The 21,367-nt window shown below is 37.3% G+C and overlaps 1 protein-coding gene across 1 annotated transcript in view; it reads left to right on the forward strand.

The window, feature by feature from the left end:
• The window catches only part of Slc39a8 (solute carrier family 39 member 8), a 71,314-nt gene that overhangs the window by 22,132 nt on the left and 27,815 nt on the right, over positions 1 to 21,367 (forward strand). Inside the window, exons 3-6 of the mRNA XM_076864099.2 lie at positions 3,839 to 4,001; positions 11,412 to 11,581; positions 14,151 to 14,273; positions 14,738 to 14,902. Coding sequence (XP_076720214.1) covers positions 3,839 to 4,001; positions 11,412 to 11,581; positions 14,151 to 14,273; positions 14,738 to 14,902 — 621 coding nt within the window. The remainder of the gene's footprint in view (positions 1 to 3,838; positions 4,002 to 11,411; positions 11,582 to 14,150; positions 14,274 to 14,737; positions 14,903 to 21,367) is intronic.

The following is a 21,367-nucleotide window of genomic DNA, read 5'->3' on the forward strand; positions in this document are numbered from 1 at the left end:
CATTTGAAGAGTGAAAGGAAAACAAACAAACAAACACACTATGACTTATTTTTAACTTAAGACAAGAAGGGGATTTATTAACCCACGTAATTGGGGAGTCAAGGGCACGTTAGCTGCAGGCGCAGTGGTATCCACGGAAACAACGATGATGTTGAAAGTCTCTGAGTCATCAGTTTTCTTTCGCATGGTGACAAAATGGCTGAAGGAGTCCTTCGACTCACAGCATTCCTGCCTGTACTATCAGCACTTCTATCAGAGAGTAGACAAATCTTGATCATTTGTTCCCTGCTCAGCCCCACTCACATGACGTGAAAGAAGTGCTCCCGTGGCAGTCAGGTGGCTTGTCCTGACTGGCCCACAAATAAGGAATGCCAGGCAGGCCAAAGTCCTGGGCATTCACTACATTTTGCTATCCTAGATGGTTATGTTATGGGATTCTCTTGTTCCATCTTGTTCTCTGGCTCTTTTTTCCCTGCGTTTGAACAAATTACACATATCTTCCCGAGGCCTTTTTCTATATAAAAAAGATCTTTTCTTTGTTCTATGTGTTCTCTCTCCTGATCATTTTTTCCTTGCCTGCTCAGGTATCTTCACAGAAGAGAACCTCATCTCTCTCCCAGGCATCTACCTTTGTCAGAGAAAGCTTCAGATCATCTCCATCTGAGGCCCTGCAGGCACTGCAACTTCAAATATCTTAAAACTAAATTGGCCGCTCTCTTGCCCCACGTGTTTCTCCTCCTAAGTCCCTTAATCAGAACCCGAGCCACATCCTTTTTATCTTTTTCCAGAGTCCTGTCCTCATAGTTGTTTTTGACTCTTTCCTCTGTGTATAATTTCTCCTTCATGTTAACGCTTGTAGTTCTTTATTGTGGTGTCTTTCTTGGATTTATTTCCTTCACTCTGGTTTTATAGTTCTTGGCATATTTACTTCATTTCCACCACTGTTACTTAGGCTTCTTGATGGGAGAATGCTATTGCTTATTTATTTGTACTCTTTTTTTCCTGGTTGTCATCCTCTATCTTCCTCACCCTCTTCTTCTCCCATCAATATTATACCCAGACTTCAAGGATTCAATAAACACTTGTAGAAAGAAGAAAATAACTAATGCAAAGTGTAGTATAATTTTGTGGCTGTTATACTTGATATTTTAAAGAAAACCGGAGCCTGATAGCATTTAAAGTAGTGAAATCATATTTTAGTCAGAAACTAATGTGATAGGTATGAGGTATGTATTAGGGTTCTCCAGAGAAACAATTTCTCCAGAGAAGCTTTCTCTCTCTCTCATATGTATATCTATATCTATCTATCTCTCTCTCTCTCTCTCTCTCTCTCTATATATATATATATATATATATATATATATATATATATATATGAGAAAGAAATGGAGAAAGGGGGGGAGAGAGAGAAATGGAGAAAGAGAGAGGTGGGAGAGAGAGAGAGCGACAGCGAGTGTAAGTGTGAGCTCACAAGCATGTGAATGAGGGATTCATTGTAAGGTAGTGGCTCAAACAACTTGTGTTGGAGGCTGAAGTCCCACCGTCTGCTTTCTGTCAACTGGTTAATTCCTGGAGTCATGCATCGGCCAGCTGAGCCACACTGGCTCTGTAATTTTTGAGTCTAGCAATGATGCTCCTGGGTGTCTTCATGGTGATGAATAAACTATATCCACTTTCTCTTCTGCAATGGTATCTGGGTATTTTCTCCATCTATTAGCTTAGGATTCCCTATTATCAGCCCCAGGGAAGACTGTTAGTAGAGCAAAGACTATTAATTGAGCAGTCAGTTTGCTGTGTCCTCTTCTAGGGCCAGTGGTCAGCTATCATCCTAAACTCAAAGGAGAGAGTAAGTTGAATAAAGAGCAACTTTAGATGCATACTTAGACATTAAAAAAAAAGAAGATATGAAAAATTGTGCTCTATATGTGTAATAAAGATTGTAATGCATTCTACTGTTGTCGTGTATTTAAAAAAATAAAAAAATCAATAAAAAGAATGTGAATTTTCTGTAAGGTAATTGCAATCTTGGCTTTGACAATTGTGTGCATCTTGCTGTATTTGGCATTTTTCAATTTTTCCTTTATAAGCAATAGTGATTTCTTTGTATCAAAATCTGACATTTTAATTTTTATCGTTTCTGTTATGAACGGAATTACAGCACCTTAGTGAAACAACTCAACTTTTGAGTTCTCAAAACCATTCCTAATGTACTAGTCAGCTCAGCTGCCATAATATAATATCATAGCCCAAGTGGCTTAACCAGCAGATATTTATTTTCTCACAGTTCTAGAGACTGGAAGTCAAGATGCAAAGGAGGTGTTGTTTGGGGAGGGCTCTCTCTTTGGGTTGCAAATGTGCCCTTCTCCAGGTGACCTCATATGTCAGAGAAAGCCAACAAGCACTCTCTGGTGTCCCTTCCTATAAGAACATAGATCCCATGAGATCAGGCCCCTCATGAGCTCATCTAAACCTAATTATCTACCAAAGTCCCCATCTTCAAATATGATTACATTGGGTGGTTAGGGATGCAACATAGGAGTTTTTTTGGGGGGGGCAATTTAGTCCCTAGAACATACTTAAGGTTTTAGTGGGGCTTCAGGACTGGCTAGAATGTGCAAAGAACTTTTCCCAATTTTATTTATTAAAAGATAGACACTTCTACTTGAGTAAATGGATATTTTCACATGCTATAGTTCTTATAGCATGTATTAGTATTTGGTTTGTTTTATATTCTTTGTTATAGTGCAAGTATATGGAAGATAGTTTAGAGTTAAAAATGTGCTTGAGAATAAAAAGTTATTTTTTTCCAGATTTTTTTTTTCTTTTTTTTTTTTGAGTACTGGGGATTGAACCTAGTCATTTTCTATGAACCTAGTCATTTTCTATCACTGAGCCACACCTCCAGCCCTTTTTATTTTTTATTTTGAGACCGCATCTCACTAAGTTGCCCAGAATGGCCTTGAATTTGCAGTCCTCCTTTTTTCTAGGGCACATTCTATTCTTCATTAAGAATTAATACATTTCAAAAGTACTATTTTCAAAACTTCGTATGATATAGAAAAGCTATCATTGAGAAGAAAGCATATTTAGTTTCTTTTAGAGACACATTTTAAAATAATTTTATATGTTAGGATTATTGTTGCTCTGTAGAGGGGGATGGATTTCTTTACTATGAAATTGTGGGGAACCAGGTGTTTATCTATAAGAAATTCGATAGGTGCTCTGATAGCTCCCATAAAAATCCATTCAAACTAACAAATAAAGAAAGAAACCGGGAGGGAATATTGAGAATTTGAAATTGCCTCAAAACTCTTTGTTTGAATGCTGATGATATGTTTTTATTTATTTCTATTTATTTATTTATGCTTCGCAGTGCTGGGATCAAACCCAGTGCCTTGGGCATGCTAGGCAAGAGTGCCACTAAGGCCCACCCCAGCATAGTTTTTACTTATTTATTTATTTATCATTATTATTTTTAATACCTTTTTTATTTACTTATTTTTATGTGGTGTTGAGGATCAAACTCAGGGCCTTGTATGCCCTAGGCCAGTGCTCTACTGCTGAGTCACAACCCCAGCTCCACTTTTTATTTATTTATTTTTAAAAGTCTTTGCACACATCCAGGCCAATCTGTAATTTTTATCTGGTATCAGCAGGCTGTTGATTAAGATGACTTTGTGCTATTTTTTTTTCTAGGTTTAAAGAGGTATGGACTATTTCCTTATTTTAAGGGTCTGTACATTTCTGTAGTGGGTTTTGGCTGAACTATTCAATGTCTCTTTGTTCATGTGCTTTTATAGTATTAACATGTTGTGTTATTGGGTTTATTCTGTTTCAGTGTTTATCTGCTGCCGAGATCTTTTCCCTTCATGGATTTTCAAATGCCTCCCAGATAACCAGCTCAAACTTCTCGGCCATCTGTCCAGCACTTGTACAACAGCTGAGCTTCCACCCCTGTACAGATAGGTCCAAGCACAAAACAAAACCAAGCCTCTCAGAAGGTACATTGAAGCATTTTCTCTCCCTTATTTGAAAAGTCTTTGAATCAGTATGAAATGATGCTAATATGCTTCTTTTTCTGTTTTTTTCTCCTTTTAGTTAATCTACTTATATTTTGAAAGTAGTTAGAATTAAAATTCATTTAAAATTCATAAATAATGATCTTGTACTTGTTGACTCAAAATTATACTGAGTATCACTTAAAGACTTTGTAAACCTTAATCCTTGATTTTAAACAATATATACTTCATGCTATGCTGTACATATTGGATTGCATATCAATTATTTGTCTTATAGTTACTTATTAGTTTCCATCACCTTTTGCTTACCATGTTATTTTTATTTTTGTATCACATTATTCTAAAACTTGCCAGTGTATCTGCTATTGTCAGTGAAGGGATAAGGGAACTAGATTAAAGCTTAAGGATGGAGTTATTAATCTTTTAATAATCTTAGATGAAAGAAAATGTTAGTAATGATTGCAAGGGTGTATAACAGTATTGCCATAAGCACTCCATTTTTAAGGAACAATCTGCTGTGAACAGATTTTAAAATATGAGAAAAGTAATTGTTGCTTAATATACAGTTCACATGCTTAAGCACGTGGAATAATACTTTCACCAGTGAAATAAACCAGTTGTTCAATGGTTCTATTTCCCAGTTATATGCAATTTCTCAACATCCCCAAATTGTTTACTTGTTCCACCTGGGTATTTTAATTTTCATTTTTAAATTAGCTTATTCATGCAATAAGTGTTTTCTGCATTAAGGATTCATTAATGAAGATGAAGGATAATTTCCTGCCTTTCTGGGGCTTATCCCATAGTAGAGAAGAAAAATAACACACATTTAAACAAATAAGAGAATGTAGTTTCAGAGCATTGCATCCTCAGAAGAAAATAAAATAGGTAAGGCAGAGAAGGTGGTGTGGGTGGGTGAGACTTTAGACGTTCAAGGGGTGAGATTACAACTGAGTGGAGTCCTGGCTGGGGAGGAGTGGGCCGTTGCAGATCCTCTGTGGGCAGAGTTTTCTTGGTAGAGGGAGCAGACAGTGTAGCTTGGGAGTGAGCTTGGCTGAGGAAGGAGCAGCAAGAAGGCCTGTGTTTCTGCATAGTGAAGGGGACAGAGATAGACGGAAGTGTTGTCCTGGAAGCAGAGGACACCAGGTGGGGGAGGGCTGTGAGGGTGTGGTCCAACTGATTGGAGTTTGTTGTGAACAGAGTGTGAGGCCAACATGGAGTTCTAAACTGGGAGTGCCACAGTTTTATTTGAATCCTTAAGGGGGATTCTACTTTCGATTTGAAGAGTGCATTGTCATGGGGGAAGAGCAAAAGCCAGGGCATTGGTCAGGAGGCTATTGCCAGGGGTGGATGCTTAAGATATGGGAACTTGGACTAAGGTAGAGAAAGTAAAACTAGGGAGAAGGGGTCAGATGCAGAATGGATTTTGGAGACTGTGATAAAATGGTTTGCTTCTGGGGCAGATGTGGGAAAGAGAAAGATGAGTCGAGGTTTGGAGCCAGAGAAGCTGAATACATGGTTGTATCCATTTCTGGGGAGGAAGACTAGGGAGGAGCCATTCATTGCAGACAAAAGGGAGTGGTGAGGATTAAGAATATTTGGCACAGTCAGCCTTATGTATTGACATAGACCCATAAATGGAGATATCTAGTAGGTAATGGTGTGCACACAGTTGAGTTCAAAGGAAAGATCGAGATAGGAGATTCAATATCATAGAGGTGGCATTTCAAGATGCTGGTCTGAGCAAGTTCATCAAACATGAGTATACATAGATACTGCAAGGAGAGTAAATATAGAGAAAACAAGAGGAGACTCAACAAAGAACTATCATTTAACCTACTTTTGGATTGCTTTGTATGTATGTGTCAATCCTCTATATGTGAACAACAATAATAACGGCTAACAATAGCCAGATTCTGTGGTATTTTCTATTTAACAGATACCAAATACTTTACATACATTAACTCATTTAATATACACCTTTCTGATGTAGAAACTTGCTCTTATAGGCAAGAAAACTGAGGTACAAGGACTTGAAATCCTTTGCTCAAAGAAAGTTACACAACTTGTGTTTGGGAGAGCCAGATTCAACCCTAGTTTTCTTGTCTTCAAAATCCATGTTCTCATTTATCTTCTATATTAATACATATGAAGAATAGAAATCATCAAGCATAAGTTATCAACTTAATTATCAGTTTTGTGAATAAAAATAATTTCAATTTTGAACCAATAGCAATTGTGAATAATTGCTAATTATTCAAGGAAATATTTTGCTAGAGAACATCTATATTTCGATACAGCCTGTTTAGCGATACAGTTTGTACTTTACACTCAAAAGTGAATTTTGCAAATGCTTTAATATTCTAACATTTGCTAGTAATATAGACAATAATAGCACAGACTGTGAAGGCAGCTCGCCTGGGCTCAAATTCCAGCTTTGTAAGTATCCAGTTGTGTTGGGCACATGACTTTAATCTCTTGATGCCTCGGTTTCCTCATCTAAAACAGTTCCTTTCTCATAGGGCTGTTATAAGAATTAAATAACTTAATGTTTGACAAGTACTTAGAATATTATCTGGCACATAAATGCTATTAGTTCTGTTAAATAAAATATATCTTTTTTTTTTTTAAAAATAAAATATGTCTAACATGATATAATTCTGAGTACAAGAAGCTAGACTTCAGAAAAAGGAAATCTCCTACTTTGTGTAGGTAATTACCTATATGCAAAAGTGATTTTAACCTTAACTGCTCAAAGGTTATTCCAGTTCAGAAACCAAAAGGTGAAAACAGGGAAGTCGGAAGCAGGAATTCTAGGGTCAATATTGTAAAGTCATAAAGGGAAAAGTCAACAATTCTTAATTACAAGACCGGAAAGGAACCTAATACTTGAATTGAGGACCCAATATCAAGAACAGAGTACTTGGCACTACTAATCTATTTAATTTGGCAATATATTTCCTTTTTGATGTGACAATCAATTGTTTTATTTCAGTGCAGTTGTATGATTTTAAGCAACTTATGTCTCTATGCCTCAGCCATCTCATTGGAAAAATGGATGTAAGAGCACTTCTCCTATAGATTGTTGGGAGCATCATGAGTTAATATATATAAGTGCCCTGGGCACAGTAGTACAATTATGTCTTTGTTCTTATATAAGCCTACTTAGGTTCACTCTATTCCCTCGCCCTTGTGCAGTGCTATTTTCCCACAAGGAAAAGTTTTTCAAAATGATTAACTGCACCACCAACTCACAGGCAGGCTAGGACAATCAGATGAGATTATATGTACTAAGATGCTTTGGAAGATTCCAAATCTTGATATACCAGTTCATTTAATAGCAAGACAAGTTTGAGTATATCCAAGAGAATAAAAAATCAAAATAAAAGCAATAATGGGGTCAGGATACAAGAATTTTTTTCAGTGTGTTTATTTTGATATTTCAGTGGGAAGATAAAATAGCCTCATTTCTCGGAGATCTTACATTGTGTGATTTTTTTGAAGTCCTATATGTATATGTGGGTGTGTATGTATATATATATAATTATATCAATGAGTGTAAGAGATTAATAGTAAATTCAAATCTCTAGGAGAGAAATGAACTACATTTTAGCAATAACTTCATGGCCCCAAATTGCCTCATTTTGTTATGAGTTCACAGACCACTGTTTAATTCAGATTATAAATAAGAATAATAGAATTTTATTTCAAGATTATTCTGTTCAAACCAATGACCTAGGCCCACACTCCTGAGTTAGTGGTTTCCATAGGCATAATAACCAGAGGTAGGAGACAGACCAGGGCACCTAACTCCAAGTTTATTGTTTTTTTCGCTGTACACCAATGATCTAAATGGATTAAAATTTACATGATGATATATTTACTACATTTTTTTGGAAAGAATAATAAACAACATTTATTGAAGTCTTACTATGTTACAAGAATAGCATTTATTTTATTTTATTCTTATAAAAACTCTGAGATAGGAGCTGTTTTTATCTGCAATTTAAATAACAGAGGCTTAGTGAAGTCAAGGACAAGCCTATGATAGTCATAAAGGGAAGAGTTGGGTTTTAAGTATAAGTCCCCTGCCTCCAGAGTTTTCATTGCTAAACACCATCTGTGCTGCTTGCTCTTTGAGTGGGAAGTAGAAATTGAAGTTTAGACTGTTTATAAATGTGTAAAGTTGGGGGGGCTGGGAGAATAGTTTTATGTTCAAGTACTTGTGTAGTACACGACAGGTCCTGGGTTTGATTCTAAGCACTACTAAACAAAACAAAACAAAACAAATACCCCCAAAACCAAAAACCAACCCCCCTCCCAACAAAACCAGCCAACCAATGAAAAACAATAACAACAAAACCCCTATAAAATGGGGATAATAATAAAATCATATTTCCTAATTTGTAAAGTAGGGATAATAATGCTAGCTATCTCATACAGCTGTTGTAATAAATAGATGAGCTAAAAATAAGTGAAGTTCTTTGACCCATACAGTGGGCATTTGGTAAAGGTTAGCTATTATTACTGATATTCCTTGGAAGTCTATTAAAATGGTTCAGAGTTCATATAAAGTATCCTCTCTGAAACAGATCCTTAGAGTAAGTCCTAGGAGTAAATGGAAAAGTACAAGGAAAATGTTCATACCAGTTCTTTCTTTGGTGTCTTAGTTGAGTGGAAAAATAGATTTTAATTTTTTCAAATTATGGCTTACCAATACACGAAGGGACATCTCTATGCAGTGTCCCTAGCATGCGATGACTTATATTCCCAGCTTCTCAGATAGTTCTGATAAATGTCCACAAAGGCAAGGAAGATTAAAAAGATGGGATAAGGAGATGAATTGATTTTTTTTTTTTTTTTTGACCAATCGACTTCAAACAAATAGCTGTGAGAATCTTGTTGAGCAAGAGACTGTTGCCTCGGGGAGAAAGAAAACAGAAAACAGGCTTTCTGGAGGAGACCATGTTGAGGAGAAAGGTATAGGAAGGGTGGTTTGGAATAGGGGCATGAGTTATCATTTTTATGTCTTGGTATAATAGTTTGAAGGCCTTGTCAATCAAAGGGAGGGAGTCCAGACAGAAAGCTGTCATATTGCATCAGGTGAACGAGTAAGAGATGGCAGGACCTGTATTCCCACAAGCACGAAGAATGAGAAGCTGAAAGTTAGAGATATCTAAAGCAGAATTGATAGGCTTTGGTCACCAATTGTCTATGGAATTGACTAGTGGAGATGGACAAATTGAAATTGATCCTGGTATTTCTTCTATTTATGGAGGTACTAAGTGAATATTGGAACAAGAGTCCTCAGAGGAAATCTTGATGAGTTTGATAAGTATGTGACTTTTCCTCTACTCCGTAGTAAAAAAAAAAAAAAAAAAAAAAAAAAATTGTCTTTTTATTTTTCAACATGTAGACATCTTGTCTACCCAATAAGATTAGAAGTGTTTGTTGATGAATAAATGTGTGAAGGCTGGTGATAGGATTGAGGGCCATTTGTGTTAAGGGAAATTACCAGTGGATACATAGTGTCGGAGAGTCTGAGGGGAGTGCACCGGTATTGTTTTTGGTGATAAGTTAGTAAATGGGAATGAGGTGGGTTGTTGAAGACTTTGAAGGGCATGGCCAGAGTCTGGAGCTGATAGGAGAGAGTCTGGAGAAGACAGAGTCATTGTGTCAGTGCGTGATGGTTTTTGTAGTGAGATATTGCCATTTATTCTCTGTCCTTTTCATTTAGTACATGGCCCTGTGTGCAGGGACACACAATTTTTCCAGCTCCCCACATGGAAAATTGAAAGCTTCTTTTTAGGAGAAACCATGGTTTGGTTCAGATTCTAGGCTCCATGAATATTTGCTAAGTGTTTTTATTCATGGATACTGGACTAGAATAATGGTGCGTAATCTTGTATTCATGAGGCATCATTCAGGATACATTTTTACAGTTTTGTTGAATCCTTTGGGCTTTTAAAAAGTTGGATGAACTCTACAGAAATAATGAAGCATGGGGCTAAAGTTGTGTGCTCAGGAGCCAGATGATCTGGGTTGGAAAGCCAGCTTCCTGTCTGTGTGACTGGGGCAGCTTACTTGAATCCTCTGTGCTTTGGTTCCTCAATTGTATGGAGGAGGTAGTAATAGTGGTGCTCATCTCACAGGGCTCTGTGAGGAACAAATGAATTCATACCCGTTGATGGCTTAGCACAGTACTGGCACATGGCAAATGCCCACTGAGCCTTAGCTGTCACCAGTGAATTCCTCTGAGAGTGCCAGGAGAAAATTGGTCCAACATTTAAAAGTATTTTCTGTGTATTTTAAAGCAATGGCAGTAGAGGCAGCTTTCTCCTCTTTCACACTGTTCTCTGTGAACAGTGTGTGGGGCCATCGGCAAAGCCACACGTTGCACGGTTCCAGTGGCATGTTGTGTCTCAGTCTGCGCTGCAGATGTTTCACTTGCATTTCTATTTTCTCCTTAAACTGATTTCTCGAGATCAAGAGGGAAAATTGAGGCCCCGTGGTCATAGGTCACATCTACCCTTAGCTCTAGAACTTTGGACGGCATTTGTTCATTTCACTCTAGGCAACACTTACTGAGTACCTGTTGACCAACAGGCCCTGGGTGTCCAAAGATGAAAGATGCGCCACTTCCATCTGTCCCAAGAATCTCTGCCTTGATCTGGGCCTGGCAAGGTGAACTGTGCAATGCAGCCACCTTCCCTCCAGCCCCACAGGAAGTGCTCACTTCCTGTGTCTCATGCACTAGGTCTTGGGAGGCCTCAGGGAGTGGGAGACATAGGTGCTTCTGTCTTCTCCCAGGAGGTGCATTCAGGAGTCTGCAGACAAATGCTTATGACAAGCTCAGCTTCCGCAGTGATGTTCACCTGGAGGCTAACACACCCCACCTCGCCTCTACCCCTGCCCTTTGCACGTCATCCCATACCTTTTCCTTGAAACTCACACTTCCTTTATCTTCCTACAAAAGCTGAAAATTGAAGGCTTCTTTTTAGGAGAAACCATGGTTTGGTCCAGATTCTAGGATGCATGAATAGAAGTAGGCCTTGAATCATAGATGAAACTCAGTGGCGTGGAGCTGGTGGACCTCAGACTCTTGGTCACTGTTCCAGATACTTCCCAAGTTCCTGCAAGTTATAAAACTCTTTGATCCCATAATGATGATTTAGGACAGATTGAAGGTCAGACACTATTTCTCTTAATGTTTATTATGCTGTTATATGCTCTCAGTTTTCTGTATAATTTTCATTGCAAAAATTTTGTTTTAAAGAAGGTTTCCATTTCAGGCTTTCAAAGAAGAAGTTTTTTCCAAGTGATGTACAGTAAGGTTTCATTTGACTCCTTGGCTCTGATTAATTGTGACTTCCTTTTCCCTCTGACCCACAGTTTGGGGATATGGATTCCTGTCAGTGACAATTATTAACCTGGCATCTCTCCTTGGATTAATTTTGACTCCACTGATAAAGAAGTCTTATTTCCCCAAAATTTTGACCTATTTTGTGGGACTGGCTATTGGGACCCTTTTTTCAAATGCAATTTTCCAACTTATTCCAGAGGTAAGGATGTTGACTGTTGGTTTCTATGAATAATTGTTTCTCTTAAATGCATTAGCATTTTATACAGTTTTAACCTCCATAATTCTCTCAGAATTTTACGGTCTGGTTTATAGTGTTTTGGATAAGAGAAAGCTGAATCATAGCAAATGTAAAAGCTTGTCTGAAGCTGCAGTGGCTGTCAGTGTCAGAGACAAAATTAATATTCTAGGAGGCCAGCCACCAGGACGTGCTCAGACAGCTCTGGGACACCTCTGGGGGCCGTTAACACTTTATTGTGCTTCACATTTGGGTGAATTTAATTTTTCTGGGCACTGGTTTCATTATTTATTTATTTATTTCCTTAAGAGCATGCAATGTCAGGTTTACTGAAGATATACCACAAAAGGCCCTTCTGTATTTATTACCAGAGGATCAGTGAGAGCATCGTTAACAACCCTTTTCCTTCTTTTTCGATTGAAGGAAAAAAAAATCAATTGTGGGCCAATAAATAAATAGCAACTTATTTTTTTCTTTGATAAAATGTGCTATTGACCTGATATTGATTACCATGCACTATTCAATTATTCGACAAGTGGTATGTATGTTTTATTTCATATATATATATATAATGGCCATATAGGAAAAAGTAATAGAAGAAGGAAATTAGTGAGAAGAAAAGAAAGGAAATGTTGAAGAGGAGAGAAAAAGAAAGAGACAATTGTAGAGGAAGTCACAAAGGAGAACTAGAGAAATCTGTGCATACACAGACTGTATCTCTCTACACATAATGGGGAGGGAAGGAGGGAGAGAGAGAGAGAAAATGAGAAAGAGAGAGAGAGAGAGAGAGAGAGAGAGAGAGAGAGAGAGAGAGAGACAACCTGCAAACAGAGACAAAATAATATTTCAGGAGGTTTTAGAAAATTACTAAAACCTTGTTTAGTTTTCACAGCCCTCTAAGGAAATGGGAGTACAACTTCTTAGAGTTATAGATTTTATCATTATTGTTTGATACAAGAAGAACTTAGGAGAGGATTTACTTCAAACCTTCAATTATAGAGAGGAAAATTAAAATCCAAGAGAATTAAATGACTTGATATAATCATACAATTGACTAATAATATAGCTAAGTTGACAGTGCAGGTTTTATGACTAAAAATAAATTTTATACATTTAATATAACACAATAAATAAATATATATTTATCATCTCTCTTGCTTTTAAGTCCAATGAAATTAAACAAATGGGTCAGGGAGGTAGCTCAGTGGTGGAGAACATGCCTAGCATGTGTAAGGCTCTGGGTTCAGTTCACAGCACCAAATACATAGATACACACGCACAGGCACACACACACACACACACACACACGCACAAAAATCAAACCAACTAGTATTACATGTAGACTAGAGATTTTACATCTATGATTTTAAGGTTTTACATTTTATTGAAAATTTTCTAATAGAAAGAATCTGGGCACAGTGGCACATGACTATAATCTCAGGGGCTTGGGAGGCTGAGGCAGGAAGATCATAAGTTCAAAGACAACCTCAGCAATTTAATGAAGCCCTAAGGATTTACAAGATCCTGTCTCAAAAAATTTATAAAAAACGTCCGGGGATGTGGCTCAGTGCTTAAGTGGACCTGGGTTCAGTTCCTGGTATACCCCCCAACCCCTGCCAAAAAAAAATCTGTATTTGTAATAATACCTCAAGCTGGGTGCAGTGGTGCATGCCTGTAATCCCAGTAGCTCAGGAGGCTGAGGCAGGAGGATCATGGGTTTAAAGCCAGCCTCAGCAAGAGCGAGGCACTAAGCAACTCAGTGAGACCTGGTCACTAAATAAAATACAAAATAGGGCTGGGAATGTGGCTCAGTGATTAAGTGTCCCTGAGTGTTCAATCCCCAGTAGCCCCACTCCACTCTTCCCCAAAAATAATACCACGAATTTAGATTTTTTTTTTTTTTTTTTTTTTTTACTTTTTACATATTAACTCTCTGCCCCTATTTTATTTAAGTTAATGTTTCCATGTGTTAGGGACACCTTGACTCTCTGTGACTTCAAACTCCAACTCTTGTCTTTTTTGTCCTCAACAATGGATTATTTCGTTCTCATCTTTCTCTATGTGTGTGTGGTGGGGCAGTTGGGGAGAGATCTCTCTACTCTGGATATCATGGGAAAATGTACTACTTTTAGAGAAAGTGGGTAGTCAATATCTCTTTGTCTTCATTACTTAGATCTACTATTGTCTCATAAAGATGAGAATCAGTGCTGCTTCTTCACTGCTAAAAACTGACTTTTTCAAAACCATATTGCCCTAGGTGTTCTAGGGAAGAAACTGTGAGATCATCTGGTGGCTTTGTTTAATGGGATGACTTCTGGTTGTAAGATTTCTCTGCCATCCCATATGGTTTGGCTCCTCAAATTTCAGAATATTTGTTTTGTGATTTTGGCAGGTGAGTTCCTGATATTACTTGGATGTGAAGGTGGACTTAGAATTTTGATGAAAATTGTATACTGACAAATTATGGTATTATTTTCCAAAAATCATGTTAAATTACTTAGTTTTACCTGACTTGCCCTTTTTCTTCCCTCAGGCATTTGGATTTAATCCTAAAGTTGACAACTATGTTGAGAAAGCAGTTGCTGTGTTTGGTGGATTTTACATATTTTTCTTTTTTGAAAGAACACTGAAGATGTTATTAAAGACATACGGTCAGGTAGATGGACTTTAAAGCATATGATATGTTACCCTCTAAAACTCCTTAATGTGGGCAGGAATTTTGTTCTTAGAATTATGTTATTGGACTCCTGTATGTGAGGAGAATGAAAAGGTCAATGTGTTGACAAGTATAAGAAAATACTTGATTCATATTGTAGAATTTGGAACAAGTACCAACAATTTAATGTCAAGTAACAGATGTGTATAATTTATATTCCATTCATATTCATCAAAACAGAGAAGTGTATGTACCCTAACATGAAAAACAGAAGCGACAGAATCTAATAAATGAGAATACATTTAAACAGAGAGAGATGTTATAAATCTAAAAAGTGTGCATTACCTAAGACCAGAAATAAAAAATGTTGTCTTTAAATGAAAATCAGTAAACTATTTGCTTGTCTGTGTGAGCTGTCTTTTTTTTTTGTCTTATAACCTATTCATACTCATTTTTTTATGTAGAATGATCATACTCATTTTGGAAATGACGACTTTGGTCCTCAAGAAAAAGTGCATCAACCTAAAACGTTACCTGCAATCAATGGTGTGACGTGCTATGCAAATCCTGCTGTCACAGAGCCTAATGGACATATTCATTTTGATAATGTCAGTGTAATCTCTCTCCAGGTATGTTGTGTTGATTTCATTTTTTCCTTTACTGTACTCTGTGCTTTTTACTATGCAAAGACTGCTGTGAATACTGTAGAGCCAGCATTTTGTACATTTTGGTGTATCTGACTTCTTCCTATAAATATGAGGTAAGTAGAATGTGAGTCTGCATCTTTTCCCCACTTTCCTTCTACATATTTGCTCCAAACAAAGTGATTTAAAAAAGAGATTATGAATTACTTGGTGGTCTGGGGCTTCACTGGTCTCTAAGATTATTTAACTATACACGAGTCTCTCAATGAAGTTTTTACAAAGCATGTTCCAAATTCTCATTTGACAGGTGAAGACAGTGAAACTTAAGGTGTTAAATAACCTCTCCAGGTTTACTCAGCTAGTAAATGGCAGATTACCAGCTACAAAGACAAACACAATATAAACGTGTACCTTAAAAATGAAAAGAATAGCCAACTAAGAGGCAGAAATAGAAGAAAATAGATACCTGAAAGAGGTTATTGTGACAAATGACCTGAGTCTCCTTCTAGAAAGAAAACACGGTTGATTGTATACTTCTCCCTACCTGTATGTTCGAAGAGACACTGTTGTGATTCTACAAACCAAAGAGAAAAATATTTTATGCAATGTAATGAATGATGCTTTAAACCAAAATTTTGCAAATAATATGAAAATGTTGAAATAATTTCTTTCCCTTTTTTTTTTTTTTTTTTTTTGGTACCAGGGATTTAACCCACAGTTACTTAGCCACTGAGCTATACCCCTAGTCCTTGTTTTTACATTTTTTTTTTTTTTTTTTTTTTGATTAGGGACTCACAGATTTGCTGCTGATCTTGAACTTGCAATCCTCTTGCCTCAGCCTCCTGAGTCTCTGGGATTTCAAATAATTTCTTATAATTGCAAAAACAGTTATTAAAAGCTCAAGGACTATGTCTGGAACATTAGGTGAATTGCCTCATTTGTCCCTCATAGCCTAGGGTACAAGTCCATTATCATTAGAAGACTGGCTTAGAGAGATGACATAACAAATCCAAGAACACTCAGCTTCTAAGTGTCAAAGTGAGTGAGTACTGAGGCTATCTGCTGAAACCTATGGATTTCCTTTCTCATGTAACTCTACTAGAAACAAGATGACTACATTAACTTTAACTTAATAGATATTTATTTTTGGAGGGGGGAAAAGATAATTTGACTCAAGGATATTGCTTTCTGAAGATACAGTTTAATGCAGGGCATAGCCGAGAGAACTTAGAGAATGATAATTAAAACTTTTCCTTGTGCCTAGCATAGGGATGCATGCCTGTAATCCTAGTGGCTGAGAAGGCTGAGGCAGGAGGATACCAAGTTCAAAGCCAGCCTCAGCAACTTCGCAAGATCCTAAGCAACTTAGTGAGACCCTATCTCAAAATAAAAAATTTAAAAAAGGGCTGGGGATGTGGCACAGTGGTTACATGATTCTGAGTTCAAGCCCTAGTACCAAAACCAAACGACAACAGCAATAACAAAACAAACAAAAACAAAAACAAAAACAGAAAATCACAACCCCTTCCTTGCACTATATATCTTAATTCTATTTGTATTATACAGACTTTTGGCAAATACTAGATCATAGTGAAATCATGGTTGAACTCTGATGGTGGTTCAGGAAGTGTCATTCAGTTATTTTGCTGGTTTAAACAATGATTAATAATCTTTCAGATACTAGATGGCAGAGGTGATACTCTACCATGAAATTTGGAGCCCAACTTGAATTCTTACTCTGAGGGAGGGCTACAGTTCTGTGGAGAAAGAGCTTGAACTTGGTCCAAACTTGAACAAGTTCTCCATTGGAATACCCAAGTCCTGTTTCACAAAGCATGGAAGAGAAAGGGCTTTGGATTTAAAATATTTGGATGGCTGAGGACCTCCTTAACCATAGCAGAACCTCAGTGTGACCTCTCTGGAAAATTTGATGTCAGAACCATTCAGGAACTTACCAGCCTGAGTTACCTGCCAAATGTGCCTCAAGTATCAGAGTGAGCTGAAAGGAATATTTTTACTTGCACAGGAGGATCTCCCAAAAGGCTTTAGCTTCTTAAGAGGTTAATATGTATATTTTTTAACAAATAAATTGATTATTTGTTATTAACAAATAAACTGCTCAAAAGTTCAAATGTAGTTAAATTTGTCAGTCTCCTGGTTTAGGACTAGCTATGGATGACATGTTTGTACTAAATCTAAGCACTCTTACAAAGGTGGGGTCCTAGACATGATCCTGTTTTAGGTACCATACGAATACAATCAAAAGGCTATTTTTGCTCTACTTCTGGTAGTAGTGCTGTGAACGGGATTTTCATTCATTTATTCAATAAGCATTTTAAAGTATCTGCTCTTATCCCAAACACTGGTGACTCAGAAGCAAACGAATTCCCATAGACCTCACAGTTTATGTGGTGGAAACAGACCATGTAGCAAAGAGTAAATCAAGAAAATATCAGACAGTAATAAGTATTTTGACAGAAATCAAATATGGTGATGTGAGAGTGGCATGCGGGAGCTTCTTTTTATTGACTGGTCAGGAAAGATCCCTAAAGAGGTCAGCAGAGAATTGGGTAAAGAGGAAGAACTAGTCACACAAGTATCTGAGAAGAGAATGTTCTAAAAACTTTGGGTGAAATTAAACAGGGCACTTACAAGAGAGCTGGCAGGTGAATGATGTGGAATTTCCCAATATCAACACTGCAAGCCAGGGGCCCAATTCCTTCAATATATTGAATGAAATTAACTGTGGGATCATACATCTATGTAAACTACCAATCTACTGAAGGAGTAAAATGAACTAGACTTCTGGAAATATACTTCCAAGAATAAGAGGTCAACTGAAGAAAGCAGAGACAGTGCATGCTTGGATAGCAGCTGTGTACCCGGCCTTGAGATGAAATGCAAAAGTGATACTGAGACCAGTTTTTTTTTTGTTTGTTTGTTTGTTAATATTGGGGAATGAACCCAGAGGGCATTTAACCCCTGGGCCACATTCCCAGCCCTTTTAATTTTTTGAATTTTGGGACAGGTCTCACCAAGTTGCTTAGGGCCTTGCTAAGTTGCTGAGGGTAGACTTGACTTGTGATCCTCCTGACTCAGCCTCCCTAGTTGCTGGAATTATAGGTGTGTGCCACTGTGCCTGGACTACACCAGTTCTTAAGAAAACTGTTTTCTGGACATTTCATTGGAGGAAGAGTCTTAAAGGAAGCAAGATTTTACAAATTAAGCAACATACTACTATTTTGTTTTCTTTTGATTGTATAAAACAGGAAAAGGAGTGGAATCCAAGGAACAATGTATATTAAAGTTCTAGATATTGCTTCAAGAGACAGTAGGTTTTATAATATAAATGATGGTGATTTTAATAATAAAATTAAAATTGTTTCTTACATTTTTGTATGATAAAATAATTTAACCTATGTGATGGGAGTCTAAGCAAAGCTTTAAGAATTTTGCTGACAATTTTAGTTGCTACTGTTTCAACTAAAGCTGAAGTTTTTTTTTCAAATTTAATAAAGTAAGAAACAACTTAACTATTGTAAGAAAAGTAGTCTAATTTGGCATTGCTACAAATAGAACATGAATTATGTAGTAAATATAGATTTTTAACAGTACGATTCTTGATTTTTTTGAAATGTAGGAAGAACAAAAGAAATGTTATAGAATAAATAAAATATATGAAATAGGGATGTTATTATTTTATTATTCAGCCAAACAATTTGGCCCATCACAGAAGAGTCTTTATGCAAGAATGTTACATTTAGTGGTCTTTGGTATTTTGTCTTTGATTAGTCATATAAAAATGATAGCTTTACACAATTTAAAAAATTTGTTCTCATGGATGCATTTAACAATTTTTCAGCTTGATTATAACTTAAGTATTTAGACAGATGACATGAGATTCCTTAATATCGCTGCTCCAGACTCAGGAAATGAGAGGTGTTGCAGTCCGTGTGGTGTGTGCATGTGTCTGTGCAATGCCAGGGTACCCAGGGGGCATGCGTGTTTGTGGGGAAAGGTGAGGAGAAGAGGAGGAAGAGGGGGAGTATAGGATTTTATTTCTCCAGTTATTCAATTATTGTCACAAGATAATGTGTCACATCACATCCTGTTATGTTGCTTTGTTCTTCATTCTGACTTTCCTACATAGCCACGTGGAATATTCATTTCAGTGGTACATATGTAGTTAGGTGGGGTTTTCTCCCTTTGCTCCACAGCTTTTGATGGACTGTATTTACCAGATGCTGATTCCCCAGGAATGGTATGGTCTTTGAAGGGAAGCATTAGCTCTTCAGGGCTATGGGAGGGACAGTGTAGCTTATTCCTCCAAAATTCTGTAATCAGTCTCCTTATGAAATCTTTTGTGCTTTCATTTAAGAATAGATGATGATAAGAATGTGATATGATACACCTGTTTTTCTAATAAAAGAAAAATTAATTCAGCCATTTTTTAGAAGTTGGCTATTGGGAATTTTATGTTTAAAATTGAGGTGCAGTGAAGTGGAATTTAGTTGTTAAGTGTGGTGATGCTAGGGAGACTTACTTTGTCAATAACTCATATTAAGCAATACTTTTCAAATAAAAAAAGAACATTTTTGAAGTGTTTGGGTCTCTGTGAGAGTATAACAGTTTAAACACATAGTAATTCCTTCAGCAAGTATTTATCAAATATGTGATACATACTTGGCACTGATCTAAGTACTGTTAATCTATCAGTGGGACAGAATCAACAAACTTTCTGCCCTTGATAACAGAAATATGATATATTTTACATAGAAAATAAAAAATGCATATGTATAGAAAAACACACACACATATATATACACACATTTTAATGTATATGCATATACACATATTTATGTATATATATATATTAGAGTATGAGGTTGATTTGAAAACTAATTGGAACCTCTGTGCACATACATGTGGGTCTTGATTACTATTCTTTTGAGTAGTTTGGTTTTCCTTCATTTTTACCTGGTGGTAAGAAAGCTGGAGTATTCTTTCCTGGCTGCTTGTTTTGGGAAATGGGAAGGAAAAGGGGGTTGGAACACTAACAATATTTGACTGTATACCCCTGTCTCCAGCATTGAACTTGACTTCAGCCTTCAGCTTGCTTTGAGTTCTCACATCCTCTGGTTCAGTTTCCCCAAAGGGTAAATCTCCATTCAATCGCTTGCAATGCCTGCTTTGCAGTCCTTGGCTGGAAAAGAAAGATCTGAGGTTCTAACTGATTCTGAAATTAACTTGCAACCAATTCTCTTATTTTTAGTTTTATTCTTTAGCCTCTACCTTCAGCGGTACTTGGTGCTTCCAATCACTAAACTTTTCTGCGGTTCTGGGGCCAGCATCGCTTTGCTTCTTGTTGATTTTTTTTATCTGTGAAGAAAAGAGTTCATCTTTCTCTTTTCATCTTCCCCCATAATCAACGAACAACAAAAAATACAAATTTACTTAAGAAGTGATTTTTACAGCTTGTTTGATGGGTGCTTGCAGAGGTGGATGGTACAGCTGGGCAGTCAGGAGGGACTCTGGGCAGATCCCTTTGTGGGTGGAATCTGTTCTCACCAGGTCCACCTTGTTGCTCCTTTGCCCTCTGCGGGCCATTTAATCCACCTCTCCTCTAAGTGGTGCTGAAGACGTGAAAATGGTGCCTGGATCCCTCCAAATTGAGCACACACTCCACTGATGGTAGCTATTCTTTTATTCATCTCTATTAACACCATCCCACATCTTCAATAAAAACTGGTCTAATTTTTTTAATGCTCCACAAAGTTCTCAGTCCTCCCTGTTCCTACTTCAGTGAGGACCCGAGATCCCTATTTGTAATCTCTGGGAACTTGGATTATTTCCATTGTAATAGAGGTGGAAACTGACATCCAGAGAAGTTAAGTAACTTACCCCAGGGCATAAAGGTAGAAAGAAAGGATTTAAACCAAGACATTCTGTATTCTCAGGGTGTGGCTGACCATTGTCCCCTGATCTCTGTCTGTTGCTGACTAGTTTTTATGTGCTCCCTCCTCCTCCTCTTCATCTCCCCAAATGCTGAATCGTGTATAATTTTTAAACTCATTGCCTCTTCTCTGAACTTTCTCTTTGGCGTACAAGTGATTCATCTGGGCAGCCTTCTGTATTTGTAACCTCCTTCATCCTCTCTTTTTCTGAGCTATTCCTGTTGTTAGTATTGGAGCACTTCTTACTGACTAAATGCTTGGAATAGGAAGGCAAGTTTTTCAGGAACCCATGCCTTCCCTGTTGCATCAGGGAAGTCTCACCAGGTGGTCTCAGTGACCCAGTACTGTCTTGTGGCTATCACTGTCCCGGTGTTCTCTCTGAATCTCCTTGCTCTTGAGCAGCTGCTGGGTTTGGAGAAGAAGCTAAGAGGCCTTGGAGTTTCACAGCCCAGTGTTCACATCTTAGCAATAAGTTATATTGTGTGATTTGGGGACA

This window comes from Callospermophilus lateralis, chromosome 8 (assembly GCF_048772815.1).
Source record: "Callospermophilus lateralis isolate mCalLat2 chromosome 8, mCalLat2.hap1, whole genome shotgun sequence".
In the NCBI taxonomy this organism is placed as follows: Eukaryota; Metazoa; Chordata; class Mammalia; order Rodentia; family Sciuridae; genus Callospermophilus; species Callospermophilus lateralis.